Genomic DNA, 25802 nt, shown 5'->3' with positions numbered 1-25802 from the left:
GATATAAATTGTCAAAGAATTTTTTGTACTTACAAGTTTAAGTTATGTACTATCCATTTAACTGTTGATTTAATAGATGCAAACATTTTTTAGAGAGAAAAGAGATTTGATACCTCACAGGTCTTAGTAGATCCAAAGCGATTTAATCCCTCTTGGCACTTGATAGATCCGGAATTAGGATAAATTGTTTATAATTTTATTAATAAAAACAAAATTATAATATAACAAGTGGGATATAATCAATTTATTATTTCTACTATCATTTACTGCTTTTTTAATCGATCCAATATTTAAATGTTTACACGACATAACATCTCCCTTATCCTAAACTTTTATTGAGCCGCATTAAAAAGTTTACACTCATTTATAAACACTACAACATATTCTCCAAACTAAACTGTAATATACCACTACATACAATAATATAAATTTATTTTAATTTATAATTTCTTAAATATTTCAATTTTCAATTTTATTTTTTTACCTTTTTAACAAATATAAAATTAAATAATCATATACCTATATCAAATGCATATTAAATATTGAATAACCATATACCTATATCAAAAAGCATATTAAATGTTGAACAATCATATACCTATATAAAAAAGCATATTAAATGTAACTTTGAATTTCAATTTTTAACTCGTGATTATATACTTTTATATTAATAGACACATTAGATGCTGAATGCGACTCTCTTATGAACATGAAAAGAATGGTAAATTCATTTTCTCCATATTCAATCACTAACAACCAACCTTTTCTCTTTTTAAACTGAATTCCCTTGCTAATTCAGGACACCTAAATTTGCCTACGAAATGTCATTTCTATATTAATTTTAATAATGGTCCTATGGACATCCTATCAACGAAACAAGTTATGGTGTTCTATTATTAACCCAACAACCCTACAACCCTCTTTAATGAATTGCTCTATTCCACATTAACCCACTTTAATTTCCCTAATCTGCTTTACTTGTTAGTTGAAGACACCTAAATTTGCAGGCATTACTTGTTCGTTGAAGGCACCTAAATTTGCAGGGGAGATGCCATTTCTGTTTTTGGGCTTGATAATGGCCATCTACAACATTTAGACAGGCTAGCAAACAAACAACCTATGGTGTGCCACCCGTGACCCTACGAAAAGGAAATATGGAGTACGAATTAATTCACGGGTGGAAAGAACGATATCTGGTTCTTCTTTATGTAACACAGAGCCGATATTCCAATCAATTCAATGTACAATGTACAGTTCATCCCCATTATTTCAAGGTATTCGGAAAAGGCCTCCACCATCTCTGTATATCAAGGATTTCTATTGCGTCCAATCGCAAAAAGAAGGAAAGATTCTCCCCTCTTTTTCTATTTTTCCCTGCCTCACAGCTTCACGTGGCCGATTCCCTGGGGAGTACGCCACATGATGTTACGTAGCCCACTCATCCCCATTTTCATGTACCAAAGCTCTATATATATTCTCTACCCTGCGCCCTGCAACTGCACTGTCCCAATTCCTTTGATAGTTAGTGTTGCAGAGTTGAGCAGAGAGGCCTGGCGACGATGAGGACGAGCACAATATGGAAAGTTGTGGTATTCGCGTTGGCACTGCAGGCGGCAGCAATGCGCATGAGTGCAGAAGCTGCCATCTCCTGCTCCACGGTGATCTCTGATCTGGTCCCCTGCCTTTCCTATGTTACGGGGAGCGGCGCTAGCCCCACGGCGGGGTGCTGCAATGGCGTTAAGGCTCTCAACGCCGCTGCCCAGACTACTCCAGACAGGCAAGCCGCGTGCAAGTGCATTAAATCTGCTGCTGCTTCTTACAAATACAATTCTGACAAGGCGGGCAAGATACCCGGCCTCTGCGGTATAAATGTTGGCTTTCCTATCAGCGCTTCCACGAACTGTGACGCGTATTGATTCTTCCTCTTCCATCATCTTTTATTTACTTACTGAAGGTCGATTGTATATTTCTGGAATATTATTGATGTTAATGGTATATTTTTAAAGTATTGTTGAATTTAATGAACAATATTTTTATTATTCATTGGATTGTATATTTCTAAAATATTCTTGACTCTAGATTTGGGAGATTGTATATTTCTGGAATATTGTGAATTTAACAGAAAACATCTTTACTGTTTGTTACTGTCATTCATTACTGTTCATTGGATTGCATATTTCTAGAAAATTCTTGAATTTAGGTTTGTAGATATTCATGAAATCTGTTATTGAAATTAGAATATTTTTTCAATAAATTACATATTTCACATATTTCTAGAATATTCTTGAATCTAGATTTGAAAATATTCACGAACTCTACCATCTAAATAAAAACAAGAATAAATATTTGCTTTCTCATTTTCATATCATGATTCATATCTTCATACCTTCACCTGAAATTATCTGTGGTTTTGATAACAGGATCCGCTGAGTCAAGCATAGGAGGAGGACAGGAGTCACAGGACTGCAGACAAAGAAATAAAATTCTATAAATAAATGGAATAGTGTTATAATTAAGACAGTATGATAACAGTACAGTTTTAAGTTGTATCTATGTTTGGGTTCACTGATGAATATGAATATAGACATATCTGCACATGGCTCATTCATGTCCAGAGTTCCATCCCCTTGTAGTGATTAATCCAACTTGACCAGGGATTGGGATTGGATTCTGTTTCATGGACCCCATCTTTCTTTGTGATATTTTACACTTTCAAAAATATATAAAAGCATTTGTATGGACAAGTGCACTTTATGACTTAGACTGTGGTCCATTACTTTTCACTGTACCTGATTTATTTAAGATGTGCATTTCTCATGATGAAAATAGTACCATATCTCTTGTCATCTAATTGAGATTGTGCTTGTTACAATCACCTCCTTTATACTCCAAATATTCTATGAATATTGCTATAATTATGATTGTGTTTAATACTCCAAATATTCTATGAATATTAACACTTAAATATTGATTATCATTGTGGTTTATTTTTTATTAAAAAATTGATATAACTAAAATTTTAATAATATTTTAACTGAAATAAAATAAATATCATAAAATAAAATAGATATTTGTTGATTTTTTTAAAGTTTAATAAAAATTATTTAAAAATTTAATATGATTTTAATTAGATTTAAATATTTCATTTCTCCTATTACATTTAAAATTATATGAAAATATATTTTAATTATTTTTAATTTTATTATTAAAAATTTAATATAAATAAATTTTATAAAATAAAATAAAATATATATAGTGAAATATTTTGGAATTTTTTGAGTAATATTAGTTTTGTTATTTGTAGATTTCAAATGTTTCAGCGTTTTTTTAAGATATTAAATTTATTTATGTATTAAAAACACATTTTAAATAACAAAAATATACAATTTCGTAGAAAATTTTATCACCAAATTTATTTTCTTAAAATCCAATAAACCACATTAATCTTAGTGGACTTTAATCATCATCATATATAAAGAATTCTCTTTAGTGTGACTTGTTGGAAGTGGATTTTTCTGGTCTGGTTTTTCTAAAATCCGACAAGAATTCATTAAAATCACAAGTTTGATAACCCCACTCAATAAAAATATCTTAAAAAATTTTCAACATATTGAATCCATATATACAATCAAAAACTAATTTAATTAATACAAATCAAAATTTCACCTTAAATTTTTAAACATATAATAATTAACTTACTATTTTAAATATTATTAAAATTTAATATACTTATATAATATTAAAATTTTAATAAATTATACAATTTATTAAGACTCAAATAAATATAAAAAAAATTCCATTTCGTTCCTAACACCTTACCATGTTATAAAACACCTTAGCATGTTATTTTTATGTTTAAATACACTTTAAATAGACTTATCAGAATACGTTATTATAATTGTCCTAATTATTATTTGTAACTGAGAGAATGTACTAAAGAGTAATGAAGTTACCTTACCCTGTTATTTTTATTTTTAAATAAATTTTAAATAGACTATGCGAATATGGTCAATATTATAATTTTTGTACTCAACAGAATGTAATACACTGTGAAGAGAAGTTAATATAAAGAATATGGCAAATTAAAAGAAAAAGAAAAGAAAAGTTTATTTGTGTTGAATGCACCAAGTTTGAGCCACACCAACCCTTAGCATGACTAGATTTTTATCCACAAAATTTCAAACTAGTAACCTTTTCACTACATAATATCTTAATAAAAAACTCTTTACCATCAACGCTTTATGATAGTGTTCAACTTCCTTTATATTATAAATTCATAAATTAAATATTTGAAAAATTAAAATGTTTATTTTATTTTAAATTTACAATATTGAAAAAACGATTTAATTAATGGAATTAAAATATATATTAAAAAATAAAAACAAAATATATAATATTAAATTATTTTTTAAGATATATATTATATTTTTAATTTCTAATTAATTATATAAATTAAGATGAGATAAATATGTTTAGTTAAATTTCACATTTTGATTAGAATTTCATTATGTTATCTATTTTACTTTACATGTAGAGTATACATAATAATAATGTATTAATATTATCCTGTTAAATTTTTTTTATTTTTTTAGTTTATGTGAGTTTTGAAATGACTACAAGCTTATTTTACTTTACATGTAGGGTATACATAATAATAATGTATTAATATTATCTTGTTAAAAAAATAGTGAATTTTGAAATGACCACAAGCTTAATTTATGGTTTGAGTAGTCACACTCCAGAAGCATTTAAGCTTTCAAAATCAACTCGGAATTTCACTTGATATGGATGACTTTTTAATCTTATTATAATGATTTTTAATATTTTTTATTTAAAATTTTAATATTAAATAGTATAAAATTTTAATTTTAATTTTAATTAAAAAACACACACACACACACACATATATATATTAGATTGTGAAATGTTTTGGATTATTTTTTAGTAATATTAGTTTTGTGATCTGCACATTTCAATTCTCTCACAAGATTTTTTTATTTATATATTCAACACATTTTAAATTACAAAAATATACTATTTAATGCTTATGAAAGATAGCTGAATTAACTAATGTCATGTTATGAAATATTATATAAATAATAAAATTTAAAATTCAAATCCCCAAAATATTTACCCAAAACAAAATACAACTTCATTAAAACTTTTATCATCAAATTTTTAACCCAAAAAAATAAAATAAAATAAAAATATTATAATTAAACTACTTTTTTATTATTGAAATTTAATACAATTATATTATATTAAAATTTTAATGCAATTTAAACTCAAACTCAAATAACTATATAAAAAAAAAATTCTTTTGTTTAATAGCTAAGTATAAAGGTACCCTGTTAGCTCAATTGATCTGCCTAATACTTAAAGAATCATTGCTTTTCAGTCTTTACCAGAGTGACGTCCGCACAAATATTCGGGTCCATAAAGCAGACCGAATAATTGCTTTCAGGTAACGCATGAGATATAGTCTGTAAAGTAGATTCATGTACCTAAAAAAAATTTGACAGCTATCTACACAGTGGATACTTTTGTACAAAAAGCCCACAAGAAAAGACTAGATGAGAAAATTTACACTGTGGAAGCTTTTAAACAGTAAAACCCATGGGAACTCTGGTCACAATTAAGCCCTTGTGACTGGTACGTAATCAAAATACAGTCAGATTAGCGAATCTGCCTCTTTTATAAAGTAGATCATCACATGCCTTTGTATAGATTCTCCGAACTATCATGGGTTTACCCAGTATGATTTGATGTTGGACCTTGGTTAAGACATACCATTCTAAGTGCTCTCTCATGTATTCCTGGAGGGAATAATTTGTCATGTGAAAAGGGTCCCACTCTTTGACTGTCATTTCTCTGACTGTGCTATAGATACGATGGAAACACTCTCCTATATTATTCTCAAAGCACTTGTAACAGTATTTTCTTTCATAATTTTCATGATATACTGGATCCATGGTTGTTCTGCTGACTCCATAGTCTGTCCACCAGTTCTGAAACCATTCACATTGCAGATTCTTCTGGGATGCTGCTAGCGTACTGAATTTCAGCTTCGTATAATGGGTTTCATTTCTATCATCAACATTCAGGAAGTCCCACCAGAGCTTTTTGTATCCTGCAAAATCATAAACTGTGTCAGGGAATATTACCTTGGGATCATTTCTGGGCCATCAAGCACATGATTGGACTTGAGATTGTCCTGGCTTGTCCCACAAATCTCTGGTTCTGTAGATACAATAATAGCTTTCATAGATTCATGTGCTGCGACCTCCATGGTACCAAATGCCTGCAATGTCATGAAAATTCATTTCCAGGGCCCGCCTTGCTGTTCCGGCATCTGCTTTTGCCTTGTCATACATCATATCATGAACCCATTTTCTGCCCTTTGGGTACACCTTTCTTTCAGGTACATAGTGCTGGAGATCAGTATGAGGTTGTAAGTTGGCATCAAGGACATTTGTGTTCCTTAATTGCCATGTGGGTCTCCAGTTGTCTCTGTATGTATCCCAATCTTGATCATCTGGAATGGTTCTCAAGATTTCTTGTTTTTGGTGCTGGTCCCATTTAGTAATAATCATCATGACATGTGCTTCTTTCTGTTCAATGTACTCTCTGCTGAGGAAGTCTGGAAGACAGGTGTCTTCTCCTTTGATGTGTTCTACAGAGAAATCAAAGTTTGCAAAGAGTGCCTGCCATCTGGCAAACTTTGCTTCTCCAACTTTCTTGATGTCCTTGGATAGGACTTTCTTCATTGCTGATGCATCTGTTCTGAGAAGAAAAGGCTTGTTTATTAGATATACTTCAAATTTGCTTATGCAATTCCATGCAGCTTTTAGTTCTCTTTCAATAACAGAATAATTATGTTCTGTTGGGTTCCATACTCCTAAGGCAAACTGTACTACTTGTTCTTCTTTTCCAACCCTTTGCTTCAGAATTCCTCCCCATCCAATGTTACTGGCATTAGACTCTACTATTTTGAAAGCTTGATCATCTGCAACATATAATATAGGCAAAGATTTTACCTTTGCTTTGATTTCTTGTACTGCTCTGGTATGCACATCAGACCATTCAGGAGGATTTTTACCAAGCCGTTTATTAAGCACTTTCCTATCACTGGCACAGTCTTGATAAAAGCTACTTACACAATTCAGGAAGCCAAGAAACCTTTGCAGCTGTGTCTTCTCCTTTAAGACATCTGGAAATTTGTCTGCAAAGTCAATGGCATGTTGTTGCAGAGAGATTTGTCCATTACAAATCTGATGGCCTAAAAACTTTATAGAAGTCTGAAATACTTCTATTTTCTTTTTGCTAAGTACAAGCCCATTTTTCTTGACCAACTTCATGAAAATATTTACATGTTTGAAGTGATCATCAATATTTTTGGAAAAAATTAAAACATCATCAATATACACAAGTAGCCAATCAAAATATGGCTTAAAAATATCATCCATAACCTTCTGGAATTTCGAGGGAGCATTTTTGAGACCAAATGGCATGACATTCCATTCGTAGTGCCCTGCAGGAATACTAAAAGCAGTTTTAAACTTATCTTCCTCATCAATGGAAACCTGCCAAAATCCTGCTTTTAAGTCAAATTTTGAAAATATTTTGGCTCTTGCAATTCTTCTGATCAAATCTCCTTTATGTGGAATGGGATAAGTATCATCGGCCAAGACTGAGTTTAGAGGTTTGTAATTTATCACAAGTCTAGGGATACCTCTAATTTGTTCAGCTCTTTTGTTTACATAGAACCCATAGCAATTCCAGGGGCTAGTGGATTCTCTAATCAGTCCTCTGTTAAGCAATTGCTGAATTTCTTCTTGGCATAATTCTCTGTATTCTTGGCTCATGGGGATTGCTCTGCTTTTACAGGGCTTTCCTGTGTATCCTTCTTTATAGGGCAGCTTAATAGTATTTTGCTACCTGTGCCAAAAAGCATTTGGCTCTTCTGAACAACATTTTTCTTCTAGTTTTTCTTTCAGCTCTTGGATCCTTTGCTTGATTTGAGGTAGTTTCAGCTATTCTTCTACTCTCAATGTGTTTTTCAGATCTTTAAGATCTGATAGTAAAGATTCTGCTCTGTCCAATTTCTGCATAGCTTGGACCATTGTAGAGACTCTCGGGCTTGAAACATAAGGAAGCTCAATTCTCTTTCTTCTACCTTTGGATGTAGGCACAGATATGAAATAGCCAGCTCTACTTCCTTTCAGCCTGGCTGAGCCATGAGGTTCAACTGCGGCTAAAAAGACATTCCCTAATATGCAATCAACAGGGATGTCTGCTATGGCAAATTTCATGTATACAAAATGGGTATCAAAACACAGTGAAGCTCTAGGAATTTCATATTTGAGTTTCTTATTTCCTAGGCCTACGAATTCTCTTTCAGCGGAGACCCAATATTTTGCTGGAACATTTCTGACGTTAAGAATATTGATATCTGCACCAGAATCTAATAATGCAGTCATGACAAATATCTGGCCTTGGATACAGATTTTTACCTTGACATGATGTTGCTGATATGTGATGGTAAACAGTCTCATATCTTGAAAGCCAAAATTTGGGTCTGACCTTCCTTCAGCAACTTGAATTTCTTGACTATAGGCTGCTGTGTTCCAGGATTCTTCTTCTTTTTCTTCTTTAATCTCCTTGCCTTTCTTAATTTCTGCAATTTGAGCTTTGATTGCAGAAATCTCTGTTTTGAGCTGGTGAATTTCACCACTCACTTCTCCCAAAGTCAGGGATCTTACTTTCCTTGGTTTCTGGTGATGCATTTGGAAAGATTTAGTGTTCCTTTCATAGGATGCATCGACAAACAAAGGTTTCTTACATGATTCTTTTGAAGCTTTTGATTTGAGCTGATCTGTAAATGCTTCTATCAGGCGGTTCTTCATGTCTCCTTGTTCCAACGTCCTTATATAAGATAGGATCTTCATTTCTGCTTCTTCTTCAGTTGAGCCCATTAGGACTTTCTCTTTGGGAGGTTTTGTCCTCTCTTCCTCTTCACTGGAGCTGTATACAAAATTAGAATCATCTTCATAAAAAATATGACAGGCACATTCTTCTGAATTAGAAAAAGAACATCCAGATGATTCAGAATCAAAATATTGGCCCATATTGACTTGGAATTCTTCCTCTCATGAAGTACTAAAAGAATCAAGAGATGATTCTTCTAATTGGTGTTGTTGGGCTGAATCTTTAATAATAAGGTTTGGACACCTTTCTGTAACATGGGTCTTTGATTTGCATTTCAGGCAAAAGATTGGGCCTGAATGCTCTTTCTTAACCTGTTTAGCTTTTTGAGCATAAACGGCTGTCTTTTTCCCTTTATTAAGCTTTGATTCTTCTCCTTGGGGACATCTTGAAGCTGTATGCCCATTCTGGCCACACAACCAGCAAGTAATTTTGTTCCATTTTTCTTGCTTGGATGTATGCAAATGAATGTCAGAAGGGTTATAATAATGAGTTTTTGGAATATATCTGTAATGACCCTTCTTTTTGTATTTTGGGCTTTTATCCTTTGTAGAATACTTCCTTTTGTTATGTGGATAATTTTTTCTATTTCTGTAAAAAGTCTCTTTGAATTCTCTTTTGGCCCTTTTTCTAGACTTTCTCTTTTTGACCAATGGGTCATCTATTGTCAGTCCATATTTGCTGCAAATGGACTTTCTATCTCGTAGTCTAGACAATTTTTCCAAAGATTTGTTTACCTTTGAGCTGGTACAGAGACTCACCAGTGTCTTGGTGATATGGGAATGAATTTCTCCCCATGTATAAGACTCAAAAGGCAACTGGAAAATTTCTTGCAGTCTAATATAGTCAACAAATCTAGAGGGTCGGGCAGCCAGATATACCTGTTTCCAAAGCATGTTTTTGGAGACTTTTACCTCATAGATTCGCTGCATCCAATCTCTGTGAAAATCATCAAATTGAGACATCTTATGGCATTTTAGGTTTATCAAGATGACCTCATTCTTGTTAGCAATTTCTGTCTCACTGCCACACCAATGTTCCAGAATCATTGATGTGAGCGCACCAATCATATTGCTTATGACAGTACCATCAGGATTATGAATGGCATCTCATTTTTCATCCTTAAGAACTTCTGCTTCCATGGTTTCAATAAGTTTAGGAGAGGATTCACTTTCCCACCATCTGAGAAGAGTACCTGTGAAACATTGTATGATGGTTCTGCAAGCATCTATTTCTGACTTTCCTTTGAGACACATGAGTTTGTATTCAGTATACATTAAATCAATCATCTGGCGAATTTGGTCAATACTCATGTTATCTATGTTCCACTTTCTGTGGGAATCGGGGAAGAAAGTATGGGCTTCAGGCATTTTTCCTTTCCCTTCAATATCAGGAGCAGAATATCTGGAAAATCTATGCTCAAGAGGCTCATAGATTGGAAATATCTGTGTTTCTTGAGATTTCTGTTCTTTTTCTTCTGTCTTAGGCTCCTTAAATAAGGAGGCAATACTGATGTGTTCTGATTCATCATTTTTGAGGTGGTATCTTTGGGGAACAACAGAGGAAATTTCTGCATATTTCTTACTGGATTTTCAATCTTTATATTTCTTTTGACTGAGAAAGAATTTGGTACCGGCTTTTCAATCTTTGTGACTTGCATCTTTTCAAATTTTTCATTTAAGCCAATAAGGAGTGCCTTAGTTATATCAATATGTCCAACTAAGTTTTCTCCTACTTCTTCAATCTTATTCAATGACTCTCTAGTATAGGAATGAGTCATACTGGAATCAAACTGTAAATTGTTCAAACAAGAATTTACACTATTTAAAGAGGACTGTACAACATCTACTTGTTTCTTTACATCTTCTGCTTTAGCCACATTCATTTCCAGACCCTTTATAGCAGTATTAGTCCAATTCAACTGTTCACTAGACTTTTGAATTCTACCATCAATTCCTAAGGCATTATCATCTTTTTGAACCAGGGGGATGGATGTGGTAGGAGTTTCAACTGTAGATCCATCAATTGCAGTCCATCCATGCTTATCAGTCATACTGCTAGAAGTAGCACTAGTTAAAACATTTATAGGAGCAACTTTATCTTTCCATGAGCAGAAAGATATCCAAACATTATTTACTTCCATATAATGTTTCCAGTCTGTTGCTAACTTTATTTTCTGATCTGGGGAGTAACTTTGGTCAAATTCATCTGCTTGAGGATTTGTATACAAATTGCAGTTCAGCATTTCTTTCATCCATTTAGAACTGATTTGGGATTTTAAGCATCCATCCATAAGCACAAAAAACTTATGCATTTCCATGACTACAGCCTTTTTACAGTCAGAAGGAATTTGTTTGAATTTGCATTCTGGAATCAGTTCTGATTGCTTAAGTTTCCCTAACCCATATCTCGGCTTTGCTGGTCTCATTAAGCAAATCATCTGAGTAAGCCTAGGGTATTCTTCTTCTATTGAATGGATCATAAGAACATGATCTGAATCAGGCTCAGGCTCATGTGGAAAAGGAATATCAGAACACTTAGGATTCGGACATGAGCTAATAGAAGTGGAGGGAGGAGCAATACCAGTGCAAGGATTGTGGTGCAGATGGACATTGTGTTCGGCTAGAGTAAGCATATTTATGATATTTGTACAATCTAGACACTTGACTTCTAAAGAGGAAAAATTAACAAGCTGGGCTAATTCATAAAGTTGATTATGTCTACAAGAAGAAAAGGATGATGATGAAAAAGCGGTATCAATAGTGGAGGGATCTTTGTAGTACTTGGAGGATTTATAAGCAGCGTCAATCCTGCGACGATCAATAGTTGATCTGCGGGGAAAGGATATGACAACATTTGAAACATTTTCAGTGATGTTGGCAGAAGTGATATTTCGGGGAATTTGTGGCCTGGAATGATTTACGACCCAATGTTCAGGGAATTGCAGATCTTCCCATTTGATTAATAGGTGCTCAATCTTTTGGTTTTTTGGGTCTGTTTTGACTAGCACACTTGATTTGGAATCTCGACTGGAAGTATGTCAGATGGCTGGCCATAGAGTGTTGGTATGTCTAAAACAGGCTTTGGTCTGGATGGCTATATTGTTCCTTTTTTTCTTCATATCAAAACCCATGGTATGAATTTGAAGCTGTAAGATATCTTTAATAGTTTCATCAAACACATATATGGAGAAGTTCGGGAAACAATCAAAATATACAGGGCCATCAGACAAAGGAGCTACTATCCCACCGATTATTGAATCTGTATATCTGTTGTGCGTTAGATCTCTAACAGTAGCAAGCACAAATGTTTCTAATCCTTTATGAACTAAAGGATTGATGCCAACCCGAATGCAACCGAGATGCAAATAATTTGTCTTTAATTTCTTTGCTTCTGCTTGTAAAGCTTGAGGATTTAGCAATGGTATAGTCTGAATACTTTCAGAGTTCTCTTGGACTTGACTGACAGACTCTTTAATGCTAATTTTGGAGGTAGCAATTAAATGGAAAGGGGCTAAGTCACTATAGACTTCAGAGGGTGTTATATCTGGTAGAGCCCATCTTGCAGAAGGCTGAGATTCCTCATAAGTAAGTTCAGCAGAATTTAATGTTCTACTTGAACTATTTTCAAACATTTCTTTAAGAGGATTTTCTTCTACATGAGAATCTTTTTCTTCAAGCTCTCGAAATGAAACAGACTTTTTGAATGACTCCATTCTTTCTTAATAGAGTATAGATCTGAGTACCAACCTTTAGAACCATACGTTACTGGCTCTAATACCAATTTCTAGCAGGGGCTCCTGTCACGAACTCTGATACCTGAGTTTAAATGTACTATATTATTTTTATGTTTAAATGCGTTCTAAATAAACTAACGAAGTTAATATAAAGAATATGGAAAATTAAAATGAAAAGGAGCTGGATTTTTAGTTAGAGTCTGACTAAAAAAATTGTGGTCAAATCTTGTTTTGTATTGTTTAAACTAATTTTTTGAATGCATATATAAATTCGGCACCCTAAAAAACCTAGGGGTATTTGGATTGTGAAGAGTTCAAGTGTCAAACTTGTGATTTCAATGAATCCTTGTTAAAGTATGGACAAATCAGATCAGAAAATAAACCAAAATTTTTTCCCAAAAATCGCACTTAATGAATATTCAAGGTAGAAATGTATTTGTCTTTAACTCTCTTTATATTATAAATTTATAAATTAATTTTATTATTTTAAAAATTAAAATGTTTATTTTATTTTATATATATATATATATATATATATATATAGTTTTTAAGATATATATTATATTTTTCATTTTTAATTAATTATATAAATTAAGATTATGGATCTGAGATTTTTGTGATCCATATAGTAAAGAAATGCCTTTCCGATTAATCACATCATTAAGATTTGGTCGACGTTTCAACCAACTAATGTGATTCAAACCAACTAATGTGTTCATCCTCAGGCAAGGTGGGAAAAAATCATACAATCTTCATGAATAAATAGCAGGGATGCATCATTGCTCAGGTTTCATACAATCTTCATGAATAAATAGCAGGGATGCATCATTGCTTAGGTTTGTTGAAAACTAGCCGTTGGAGATTCGTTAAATATAGAAATTTTATTTTAAAACTTTTTTTTTAATCTAAAAAAGAGAAAGAGAATAGGAATTATCTATAAATTAGTTTTAAATTATTTAAATTATAAAATATTTAATATTTTGAATTTAGATATAAATTATTTTTTAGGAAGATAAGAATAAGGTAAAAGAGTTAGTTAAGCATCCAGAAATTTTAAAAATTCTACAGAAGGGAGAGAGGGATTATCTAGAAATCCAAATTTAGTTTTAAATTAATTAATTCTCTAAGTTATAGATTATTTAAAATTTAGAAATTAGTTATAAATTAGTTTTAGGGGCGTTAAGAATAAGTTAAAAGTATTAATAAAATTAGGTATTATATAGTACTAACTAATAAAAAGCTATAAGGGGGCTTATAAATAAAATAGTAATTAATATATTATAACGAATATAGTTAAGAGAAGTTAAAGGGGGGAAGGGAACTATTTAATGTAATAAATATAGTTGTAGATTAATTTAAAAAAAATTATAAGGGGTTAAGATTAAGATATAACTAGTTTATATTGAAATACTAATAAGGTATGTTAAGAGTATATATTAATGAAGAATTATGAGATTATTAAAAAGAAAACTGGAGGAGGGAATTTTACCATTAAATCAAGCACTTAGGAGGTTGAGAATTGTTATCATTGTTTATATTTATTTATCACTATGTTAAATAAATAATGTGATCTAAAACTATAAAGAAAAAAGGGGGTAGGGGGGAGAAAGCAGGATGATCATAAGGAGAGGGCCAACCATCGTCTCTATTGAGATTTCTAGCATGTCTTTCAATCTCAATAACCTCTCTAAGTTTCCTATGGTGGAAATGATCAACCCTAGCAAGGACTCTGGATTCCTCAATATAGACATTGTAAGGCCTTCGTGAGGAGAACGCGACGGGCACCGGCAACTCGTGCACGAGAGCGGGCATGCGGGCAGGCGCACGGGCGCGCAGAGGAATGTGCGACGGAGTGCGATGGTACATGCGATGAAAGGTGCGACATTATGCGACGATATATGCGACGTTGGGGAAAAACACTTATGCGACTAAGTGTTGGAACGACACACATATATGCGATCTTCAAATGTATGCAGCCGACTTATAATGGAGACACATGGGCATGTTAAGAGTGGTTGTGGGGGTCATCCATGGGGCTGCACACCCCATGTAAACCCACGTTGAATATGGTATATATAAGTGAGCATGGAGGCTCATTTCAACAACGAACATTCGCTCATAACATCTTCGCATAAGACAAGAGGAGTGCGCAGTTTTGGTGAAGGAAATGCGCATATCTCATGCGCATTAGTCTTGGAGATTGCGCATGTTGTGTCTTAGTTGATGGTTGGCAAGGTGTGCCATGTATTGGGTGAATTCTGGTGTACGGTTCTTGGTGTAAGACTTGGCAAGGATTCTTGGTGGCTCGGGTGAGCACCGTCCTTTGTGCAAGAGATGCACAAGATGTTGTAAAGGCAGGTTTGCCTCTCTGTTGTAATATTCGGTTAAGTGTGAGACTTGGTTCGGCCAAGACACACTTGTATTGTAATCTGATATTCTTAATAAAATTGTCGGGCAAACTCACATTACGGGGAGTTGCTCCTCCCCTTTATACTTGTTGCAATTGTTGTTCTTGGTATAATTGCATGATGATAATGAATGAGTATGGGCTTCATTAAGTATAAAGGATAATTGCTTTTACTTAGTTGTGAAACACAAGCTAAGTATGTTAATGTGAAAGTAGGCGTAGTCCACGAATGTTAGTATTGGTGAAAAGAAAGCGTTCGGTGGTGCCGCACCTTGCTACAAGCGGTTGGAAGACTACCGCAGGTGTAGGGGCGTGACAGTTGGTATCAGAGCTCGGTGAAGAGCTTATCATAGCAGGTTTGAAGAATTGGAGAAGTCTTGCAAGAAGCTGGTGTTGAAGCGTTGAAGCTGATACACACCCACCCTTTGTGACAGGTGGTATCAGAGCTTCGATTCGGTGAAGCTGTTGAGCAAGGTTTGCTCGTGAAGGTTTGAAGTTGATGACAGGTGACATTAAGGCTTGAACAGGTTCAGGTGTTGAAGCATTTGAAGGTAGTTTCAAGACTCGGTTTGAGCAGGGTTGCTCGTGACAGTGGAAGCAGGTTTAGCAGAGGTGAAGCTTAGTGCTTGGACCAAGCTGAACGACAAGGCATGGCAAGTTTGGGAGAAGGTGAAGGGAAGCTCTTGCTTACCTTATACAGGTTGAAGAGGTTGAAGGAAGAGAAGCCCCGGATCCGAAAGGAACTTGAAGTCTTGGAAAGGAATATTGAAGAAGAGCTTCTTCAACTTGGTTGGACAATGGAGCAAGATGAAGTTGCAGATTGTGCTGACAAGGAAGAGGAAGTCGTGATAGTTGAAGATGTTGCAGACATGACCATGATGGAGGATGAACTTGAGGATGATCAAGTTGGACCAGGATCGTGCAGTTTGCGGACATGGATGAATGAGGAAGAGCCTCATGATGATGAAGTAAGTATTGATACTTGTGTTTCATTTGGGCATTTGGTAGATGGACCGTATGCAGGGAAGGGCAAAGCCAGTTTACCGATGCTAGGGAGGATCTTACCATGGATGACTATGATGGAACCTTGTATGGAGAAGCAAGGATTGATGATCATTGCAAGACTTGTTGGGGTTGTTTGTGACCTTATGGTAGAAGGTACAAAGGCCCTTGACAAGGGTGGAACTTGATGATCGTTTTGGAGGATTGGGTCATGCTTTAGCCACATGGAAGATTGGCTAAGTGCCTGGCATGACTCATGGACAGATTGGAGGGCACACTTTTGGGTGGACTTCTCATGGCCGAGACCAAGAGATAGCCTTGGTGGAACCTTCAGGTGGAGGAGCTATGATGGAAGGGACTCATGATGATGATGATATGGTTGGGTGACCGAGTTCACTAAACCGAAGATGGTAAACTTGGGTGAGGATGACCGATGGTTGTGATGAGTCTACTTGGTTGGACTACATGGGCAACTTAGTCATGGACATCAGGTTGGAGGCATGGAGCATGGCAGTCTTATGCAGGGACATTGTGTGGGAGCACTTGTAGAGGTGTCGTGGACATCCAATGAGGAGTGCAAGGCAGAGATGTTGTGCAGATGGATTTGCTGATGTGACATGGAGACTTGTTACTTATGATCCGATGGAGAGGTTGCACACTCTTGTGCAACAAGGCCATGGACTTGGGTGGAATTGTGAGCAGATTATGGAGCATTCCTACTACATGGAGATGTTGGTTGGAGATGACTCAAGGAGCTCATGATGACATGAGTTGTTGTGACTTTTAGGGACTTCATACATGGTGGACTTAGAGGATTTGATGCATTGAGGCGCTGAGGTCAGGAGACTTTGATGCAGTATGGGATGCATACTTTCAAAGTACATGTATGGGCATGGCTTGGAAGAGTGACTTGATGTGGAGGATCGATATGAGACACTTTGAAGTGATGGAGTTACAACGATCATGATGATGCCTTGGTGGCTGCACTTGGGCATGGGTTGAGCCGAGACTCAACTACTTTGACACATGGATAGATGAGACAAGTGCATACTTGTTTCTATGGATGACTTGAGGGATGGCACATTGTAGATATGATGGAGATTGCTTCATGGACCTAGATGTGGCACATCGAGAGTCAAGGTTTGAGGAGATGATCTCTTCGTATGGAGGAGACACACACACACACATGATGATGTTGGATAGATGTGGCTGATTTCATGTAGCACATTGACACCAAACATCATGGACAACATGTTGCAGATGAGGTGGATGGAGTTCCATGGACCTGAGCATGGACTATGGAGATAGATTCTTGATGAGTCAAGGATGTGGCAGGATGTTTTGAGAAACGACTGATGGTGGCATGAAGATGTTCACTCTCATGGTTTGAGCATGGCAGTTGGACTGGCCATTCGACTAGTTCAGGCATGAGGTCCGAAAGTGTACAGAGATATGTGATGAGGACACATGATGAAGACAGGAGGTCAGTAATCATGGATCGAGATGACATCTGATGGAGTGCATACCATGGAGGTGCATACCTTGGTATGGTGAGCTTGGTGGCAGTTGGTCACTAAGTCGAGGCATGATGGGGAAGAGGCTCCACATATGTTGCAAGGCTGTTTGCTTTATGTGGAGGAGTCAACATCATGGATGATGATGATCTTGGTGGAGAGCTACCAAGATGGTATGTTGTCGAGGACGACAACGACTTCAGGTGGAGGAGGATGTAAGGCCTTCGTGAGGAGAACGCGACGGGCACCGGCAACTTGTGCACGAGAGCGGGCGCGCGGGCGGGCGCACGGGCATGCGGAGGAATGTGCGACGAAGTGCGATGGTACATGCAACGAAAGGTGCGACATTATGCGACGTTGGGGAAAAACACTTATGCGACTAAGTGTTGGAACGACACACATATATGCGATGTTCAAATGTATGCAGCGAACTTATAATGGAGACACATGGGCGTGTTAAGAGTGGTTGTGGGGGTCGGCCATGGGGCTACACACCCCATGTAAACCCACGTTGAATATGGTATATATAAGTGAGCATGGAGGCTCATTTCAACAACGAACATTCGCTCATAACATCTTCGCATAAGACAAGAGGAGTGCGCAGTTTTGGTGAAGGAAATGCGCATATCTCATGCGCATTAGTCTTGGAGATTGCGCAGGTTGTGTCTTAGTTGATGGTTGGCAAGGTGTGCCATGTATTAGGTGAATTCTGGTGTATGGTTCTTGGTGCAAAACTTGGCAAGGATTCTTGGTGGCTCGGGTGAGCATCGTCCTTTGTGCAAGAGATGCACAAGATGTTGTAAAGGCAGGTTTGCCTCTCTGTTGTATTATTCGGTTAAGTGTGAGACTTGGTTCGGCCAAGACACACTTGTATTGTAATCTGATATTCTTAATAAAATTGTCGGGCAGACTCACATTACGGGGAGTTGCCCCTCCCCTTTATACTTGTTGCAATTGTTGTTCTTGGTATAATTGCATGATGATAATGAATGAGTATGGGCTTCATTAAGTATAAAGGATAATTGCTTTTACTTAGTTGCGAAACACAAGCTAAGTATGTTAATGTGAAAGTAGGCGTAGTCCACGAATGTTAGTATTGGTGAAAAGAAAGCGTTTGGTGGTGCCACACCTTGCTACAAGCGGTTGGAATACTACCGCAGGTGTAGGGGCATGACAGACATGGTGCTTGGATTTCTCCACATGCTCAGCAAGAGCTGAAGAACGAAAATGATTAAGCCTTATGTCTACAGCGTGCTCATGGATCCTCTCGTTAATAGATTGACCTTTTTCTCTCATATATGGAATACCACAGGAACATGGAACCAAGTAATCCCCTTTCATGTCCTTTGGGTCTACAGGGTCTTTAACAGAACCAAGAGAATTCCTAATGGTTCTAAGAGGCTTGAACAAGGAGGAGACATTATTTCTTCTAAGGATATGGGCAATCCTATCTGTGGTCCCTTGAATGAATGGGAGATGAACCTTATAAATAGGATCAACGCGCGCAGTTTTAACTCTTCATCTGTTACAAGCTCTATGAAAGGCTTTGAGGCCTTGAGTTCTGTTGTACCCATTATTTTTAAAAACTTCAAGGAGATGATATTTTTCTTTTTCTAGGTGGTTATAATCAGAGATTCTCAAAGCACGGGTAGCAAGGATGCTGAGAACACCAAATTTTTGAGCAAGAAAATGATGAGAATTAGCATGAAGATATTGTTCCGTGTGAGTTTTTTGCGAAAAACTAGTGAGAAATAGAACCATCATCCAATCTAGATAGGAGAATGTCAAGGAAACGAAGGTGTTCGTCTACCTCAACTTCCATTGTGAACTTAATCGATTCAGATTGGGAATTAAGGTGGTTCAGGAACATATCCAATTTTTCATGACCATGGGGCCAGATGACACAAGTGTCATCAACAAACCTCTTCCACTTCTTAGGGCGAAATTGAGTTGAGGCTAGGTCCTTGTTCTCAAAATCTTCCATAAATAAGTTAGCAACAATAGGGGAAAGAGGGGAGCCCATCGCAACACCACAAGTTCGCTCATAGAATTCACCTTGAAAACTAAAGAAAGTCGACGTGAGGCGGAGACCAACCAATTTGGCAGTGTCCTGGTCAGTGATCTGACTAATGACATCAATGGCTTCTTGAATGGGGATTTTGGTATATAAGGAAACAACGTCAAAACTTACAAGCAGATCCCTTGGGTCCACCCTCACATCCTTCCACTTTTGAACAAAAGACGCAACATAGGAATCATTATTACCCACAAGAGACTCAAGCTTAAGAGCGAAGAATTTAGCAAGAAGATAAGATGACCTATCACTTTTTCAAGCTTAAGAGCGAAGAATTTAGCAAAAAGATAAGATGGCCTATCACTTTTTATTATTTAGTACTATATAATCACTAATTTTATTAATACTTTTAACTTATTCTTAACACCCCTAGAACTAAATTAATTCACGGGTGGAAAGAACGATATCTGGTTCTTCTTTATGTGACACAGAGCCGATATTCCAATCAATTCAATATCAATTCAATGTTCAATGTACAGTTCATTCCAATTATTTCATGGTATTCGGAAAATTCAATGTTCAATGTACAGTTCATTCCAATTATTTCATGGTATTCGGAAAAGGCCTCCACCATCTCTGTATATCAAGTTTTATTGCGTCGAATCGCCAAAAAAAAGGAAAGATTCTCCCCTCTTTTTCTATTTTCCCCTGCATCACAGCTTCACGTGGCCGATTCCCTGGGGAGTGCGCCACATGATGTTACGTAGCCCACTAATCCCCATTTTCATGTACCAAATCTCTATATATATTCTCTACCCTGCGCCCTGGAACTGCACTGTCCCAATTCCTTTGATAGTTAGTGTTGCAGAGTTGAGCAGAGAGGCCTGGCGACGATGAGGACGAGCACAATATGGAAAGTTCTGGTGTTCGCGTTGGCACTGCAGGCGGCAGCAATGCGCATGAGTGCAGAAGCTGCCATCTCCTGCTCCACGGTGATCTCTGATCTGGTCCCCTGTCTTTCCTATGTTACGGGGAGCGCCGCTAGCCCCACGGCGGGGTGCTGCAATGGCGTTAAGGCTCTCAACGCCGCTGCCCAGACTACTCCAGACAGGCAAGCCGCGTGCAAGTGCATTAAATCTGCTGCTGCTTCTTACAAATACAATTCTGACAAGGCGGGCAAGATACCCGGCCTCTGCGGTGTAAATGTTGGCTTTCCTATAAGCGCTTCCACGAACTGTGACGCGTATTGATTCTTCCTCTTCCATCATCTTTTATTTACTTACTGATTGTCGATTGTATATTTCTGGAATATTATTATTGATGTTAATGGTATATTTTTAAAATATTTTCGAATTTAATGAACAATATTTTTATTATTCATTGGATTGTATATTTCTAAAATATTCTTGAATTTAGATTGGGAGATATTTCAAAAAAAATTGCAATTGACATAAAAATGTTCGGCTCAATAGATTGGGAGGTTGTATATTTCTGGAATATTGTGAATTTAACAGAAAACATCTTTACTGTTTGCACTGTTATTCATTACTGTTCATTGGTGTGTAGATATTCATGAAATCTGTTATTGAAATAAGAATATTCTTTCAATAAATCACATATTTCTAGAATAGTCTTGAATCTAGCTTTGAAAATATTGAAGAAATCTACTATCTAAATAAAAATACTCACGACACGAATAAATATTTGCTTTCTCATTTTCCTATCATAATTCATATCTTCACCTGAAAATTATCTGTGGTTTTGATAACAGGATCCGCTGAGTCAAGCATAGGAGGAGGACAGGAGTCACAGGACTGCAGACAAAGAAATAAAATTCTCTAAATAAATGGAATAGTGTTATAATTAAGACAGTATGATAACAGTACAGTACAGGTTTAAGTTGTATCTATGTTTGGGTTCAGTGATGAATATGAATATAGACATATCTGCACATGGCTCATTCATGTCCAGAGTTCCATCCCCTTGTAGTGATTAATCCAACTTGACCAGGGATTGGGATTGGATTCTGTTTGATGGACCCCATCTTTCTTTGTGATATTTTATACTTTCAAAAATATATAAAAGCATTTGTATGGACAAGTGCAATTTATGACTTAGACCGCGTTTTAGATTGTGGTCCATTACTTTCCACTGTAGCTGATTTATTTAAGGATGTGCATTTCTCATGATGAAAACAGTACCATTTCATCTCTTTTCTTTTTGAACAAATTGCTGTCATATAAATATTGATTATCATTATCATTATCATTGTGGTTTATATTTTATTAAAAGAATGATATAACTAAAATTTCAATAATATTTTAACTGAAATAAAATAAATATCATAAAATAAAATAGATATTTGTTGATTTTTTTAAAGTTTAATAAAAATTATTTAAAAATTTAATATGATTTTAATTAGATTTAAATATTTTGTTTTTCCCATTACATTTAAAATTATATGAAAATATATTGTAACTATTTTTAATTTTATTATTAAAAATTTAATATAAATAAATTTTATAAAATAAAATAAAATTTTGAATTTTATATATATATAGAGATATTGTGAAATATTTTGGAATTTTTTTGAGTAATATTAGTTTTGCTATCTGTAGATTTCAAGTGTTTCAGAATTTTTTTAAGATATTAAATTTATTTATGCATTCAAAAACACATTTTAAATAACAAAAATATACAATTTCATAGAAAATTTTATCACCAAATTTATTTTCTTAAAATCCAATAAACCACATTAATCTTAGTGGACTTTAATCATCATCATATATAAAGAATTCTCTTTAGTGTGACTTGTTGGAACTAGATTTTTCTAGTCTGATTTCTCTAAAATCTGACAAGAATTCATTAAAATCACAAGTTTAATAAATAACCCCCACTCAATAAAAATACCTTAAAATATTTTCAAATGCTAAATCCATATATATAATAAAAACTAATTTAATTAATACAAATTAAAATTTCACCTCAAATTTTTAAACATATAATAATTAACTTACTCTTTTTTATTATTATTATAATATTGAAATTTTAATACAATCCATAACACCAACCATGTTATTTTTATGTTTAAATACACTTTAAATAAACTTATCCGAATTAACATAAAAATACACTTTAAATAAACTTATCCGAATACGTTATTATAATTGTCATAATTATTTTTTTTTTTAACTGAGAGAATGTACTAAAGAGTAATGAAATTACCTTACCCTGTTATTTTTATTTTTAAATAAACTTTAAATAGACGTATCCGAATATCATTATTATAATGGTCAATATTATAATTTTCGTACCCAACAAAATGTAATATACTGTGAAGAGAAGTTAATATAAACAATATGGTAAATTAAAAGAAAAAGAAAAGAAAAGTTTATTTGTGTTGAATTTTATTTTTTTCTTAGGTAATGTGAGTATTAAGATGAGTGAGATGTCTAATTTGTAATTTGAGTAATAGAGATATAAGGGCATTTAAGCTGTCAAGATTATTTGGGGATTTACCAAGTTTGAGTCACACTTCACAAGTATTTAAGTTGTTAAAATTCCCTAAGATGCACCAAGTCTGAGCCACACCAACCCTTAGCATGACTCGATTTTTGTCCACAAAATTTCAAAGTAGTAACCTTTTCACTACATAATATCTTAATAAAAAACTCTTTACCATCAACGCTTTATGATAGTGTTCAACTTCCTTTATATTATAAATTCATAAATTAAATATTTGAAAAATTAAAATGTTTATTTTATTTTAAATTTACAATATTGAAAAAACGATTTAATTAATGGAATTAAAATATATATTAAAAAATAAAAACAAAATATATAATATTAAATTATTTTTTAAGATATATATTGTATTTTTAATTTCTAATTAATTATATAAATTAAGATGAGATAAATATATTTAGTTAAATTTCACATTTTGATTAGATTTTCATTATGTTATCTATTTTACTTTACATGTAGTGTATACATAATAATAATGTATTAATATTATACTGTTAAATTTTTTTTATTTTTTTTAGTTTATGTGAGTTTTGAAATGACTACAAGCTTATTTTACTTTACATGTAGGGTATACATAATAATAATGTATTAATATTATCTTGTTAAAAAAATAGTGAGTTTTGAAATGACTACAACCTTAATTTATGGTTTGAGTAGTCACACTCCAGAAGCATTTAAGCTTTCAAAATCAACTCGGAATTTCACTTGATATGGATCACACCAACCCTTATTATAGATGGATTTTAACCCAAAAAAATTTGAACCAGTGACTTTTTAATCTTATTATAATGATTTTTAATATTTTTTATTTAAAATTTTAATATTAAATAGTATAAAATTTTAATTTTAATTTAAACACACACACACACATATATATATATATATATATATATATTAGATTGTGAAATGTTTTCGATTATTTTTTAGTAATATTAGTTTTGTGATCTGCACATTTCAATTCTCTCACAAGATTTTTTTATTTATATATTCAACACATTTTAAATTACAAAAATATACTATTTAATGCTTATGAAAGCTAGCTGAATTAACTATTGTCATGTTATGAAATATTATATATATAATAAAATTTAAAATTCAAATCCCCAAAATATTTACCCAAAACAAAATACAACTTCATTAAAACTTTTATCATCAAATTTTTAACCCAAAAAATAAAATAAAATAAAAATATTATAATTAAACTACGTTTTTATTATTGAAATTTAATACAATTATATTATATTAAAATTTTAATGCAATTTAAACTCAAACTCAAATAACTATATAAAAAAAAAAATTCCTTTTGTTCAATAGCTAAGTATAAAGGTACCCTGTTAGCTCAATTGATCTGCCTAATACTTAAAGAATCATTGCTTTTCAGTCTTTACCAGAGCGACGTCCGCACAAATATTCGGGTCCATTAAGCAACTGAATAATTGCTTTCGGGTAACGCATGAGATATAGTCTGTAAAGTAGATTCATGTACCTAAAAAAAATCTGACAGACATTATGGCTATCTACACAGTGGATACTTTTGTACAAAAAGCCCACAAGAAAAGACTAGATGAGAAAATTTACACTGTGGAAGCTTTTAAACAGTAAAGCCCACGGGAACTCTAGTCACAATTAAGCCCTTGTGACTGGTACGTAATCAAAATACAGTCAGATCAGGGAATCTGCCTCTTTTATAAAGTAGATCATCACATGCTTTTGTATAAATTCTCCGGACTATCATGGGTTTACCCAGTATGATTTGATGCTGGACCTTGGTTAAGACATACCATTCTAAGTGCTCTCTCATGTATTCCTGGAGGGAATAATTTGTCATGTGAAAAGGGTTCCACTCTTTGACTGTCATTTCTTTGACTGTGCTATAGATACGATGGAAACACTCTCCTATATTATTCTCAAAGCACTTGTAACAGTATTTTCTTTCATAATTTTCATGATATACTGGATCCATGGCTGTTCTGCTGACTCCATAGTCTGTCCACCAGTTCTGAGACCATTCATATTGCAGATTCTTCTGGGATGCTGCTAGCGTACTGAATTTCAGCTTTGTATAATGGGTTTCATTTCTATCATCAACATTCAGGAAGTCCAACCAGAGCTTTTTGTATCCTGCAAAATCATAAATTGTGTCAGGGAATATTACCTTGGGATCATTTCTGGGCCATCGAGCACATGATTGGACTTGAGATTGTCCTGGCTTGTCCCATAAATCTCTGGTTCTGTAGATACAATAATAGCTTTCATAGATTCCTGTACTGCGACCTCCATGGTACCAAATGCCTGCAATGTCATGAAAATTCATTTCCAGGGCCCGCCTCGCTGTTCCGGCATCTGCTTTTTCCTTGTCATACATCATATCACGAATCCATTTTCTACCCTTTGGGTACACCTTTCTTTCAGGTACATAGTGCTGGAGATCAGTATGAGGTTGTAAGTTGGCATCAAGGACTTTTGTGTTCCTTAATTGCCATGTGGGTCTCCAGTTGTCTCTGTATGTATCCCAGTCTTGATCAACTGGAATGGTTCTCAAGATTTCTTGTTTTTGGTGTTGGTCCCATTCAGTAATAAACATCATGACATGTGCTTCTTTATGTTCAATGTACTCTC

General features: G+C 34.4%; 2 protein-coding genes across 2 annotated transcripts; both read left to right on the top strand.

Moving 5' to 3' along the window:
* The first annotated feature begins 1486 nt into the window (after window positions 1-1486).
* LOC149263273 (non-specific lipid-transfer protein 4.1-like) lies at window positions 1487-2761 on the top strand. The gene is made up of 2 exons (XM_089426034.1): window positions 1487-1909; window positions 2421-2761. Exons 1-2 carry the CDS (start codon window positions 1560-1562, stop codon window positions 2428-2430), a joined length of 360 nt encoding a protein of 119 aa, XP_089282160.1. The 5' UTR covers window positions 1487-1559; the 3' UTR covers window positions 2431-2761.
* A 17706-nt stretch (window positions 2762-20467) lies between these two features.
* LOC149263272 (non-specific lipid-transfer protein 4.1-like) lies at window positions 20468-21775 on the top strand. Its single transcript, XM_089387531.1, has 2 exons — window positions 20468-20901; window positions 21430-21775. The coding sequence occupies exons 1-2, from the start codon at window positions 20552-20554 to the stop codon at window positions 21437-21439; spliced, it is 360 nt and encodes a 119-aa protein (XP_089243657.1). The 5' UTR covers window positions 20468-20551; the 3' UTR covers window positions 21440-21775.
* The last annotated feature ends 4027 nt before the right edge of the window (window positions 21776-25802 follow it).

Source organism: Pinus tabuliformis, chromosome 6 (genome assembly GCF_031772625.1).
Source record: "Pinus tabuliformis cultivar Carrire ecotype Pingquan chromosome 6, CPIR1, whole genome shotgun sequence".
Taxonomy (NCBI): domain Eukaryota; kingdom Viridiplantae; phylum Streptophyta; class Pinopsida; order Pinales; family Pinaceae; genus Pinus; species Pinus tabuliformis.
This window is presented reverse-complemented; position numbering and strand designations above follow the sequence as displayed.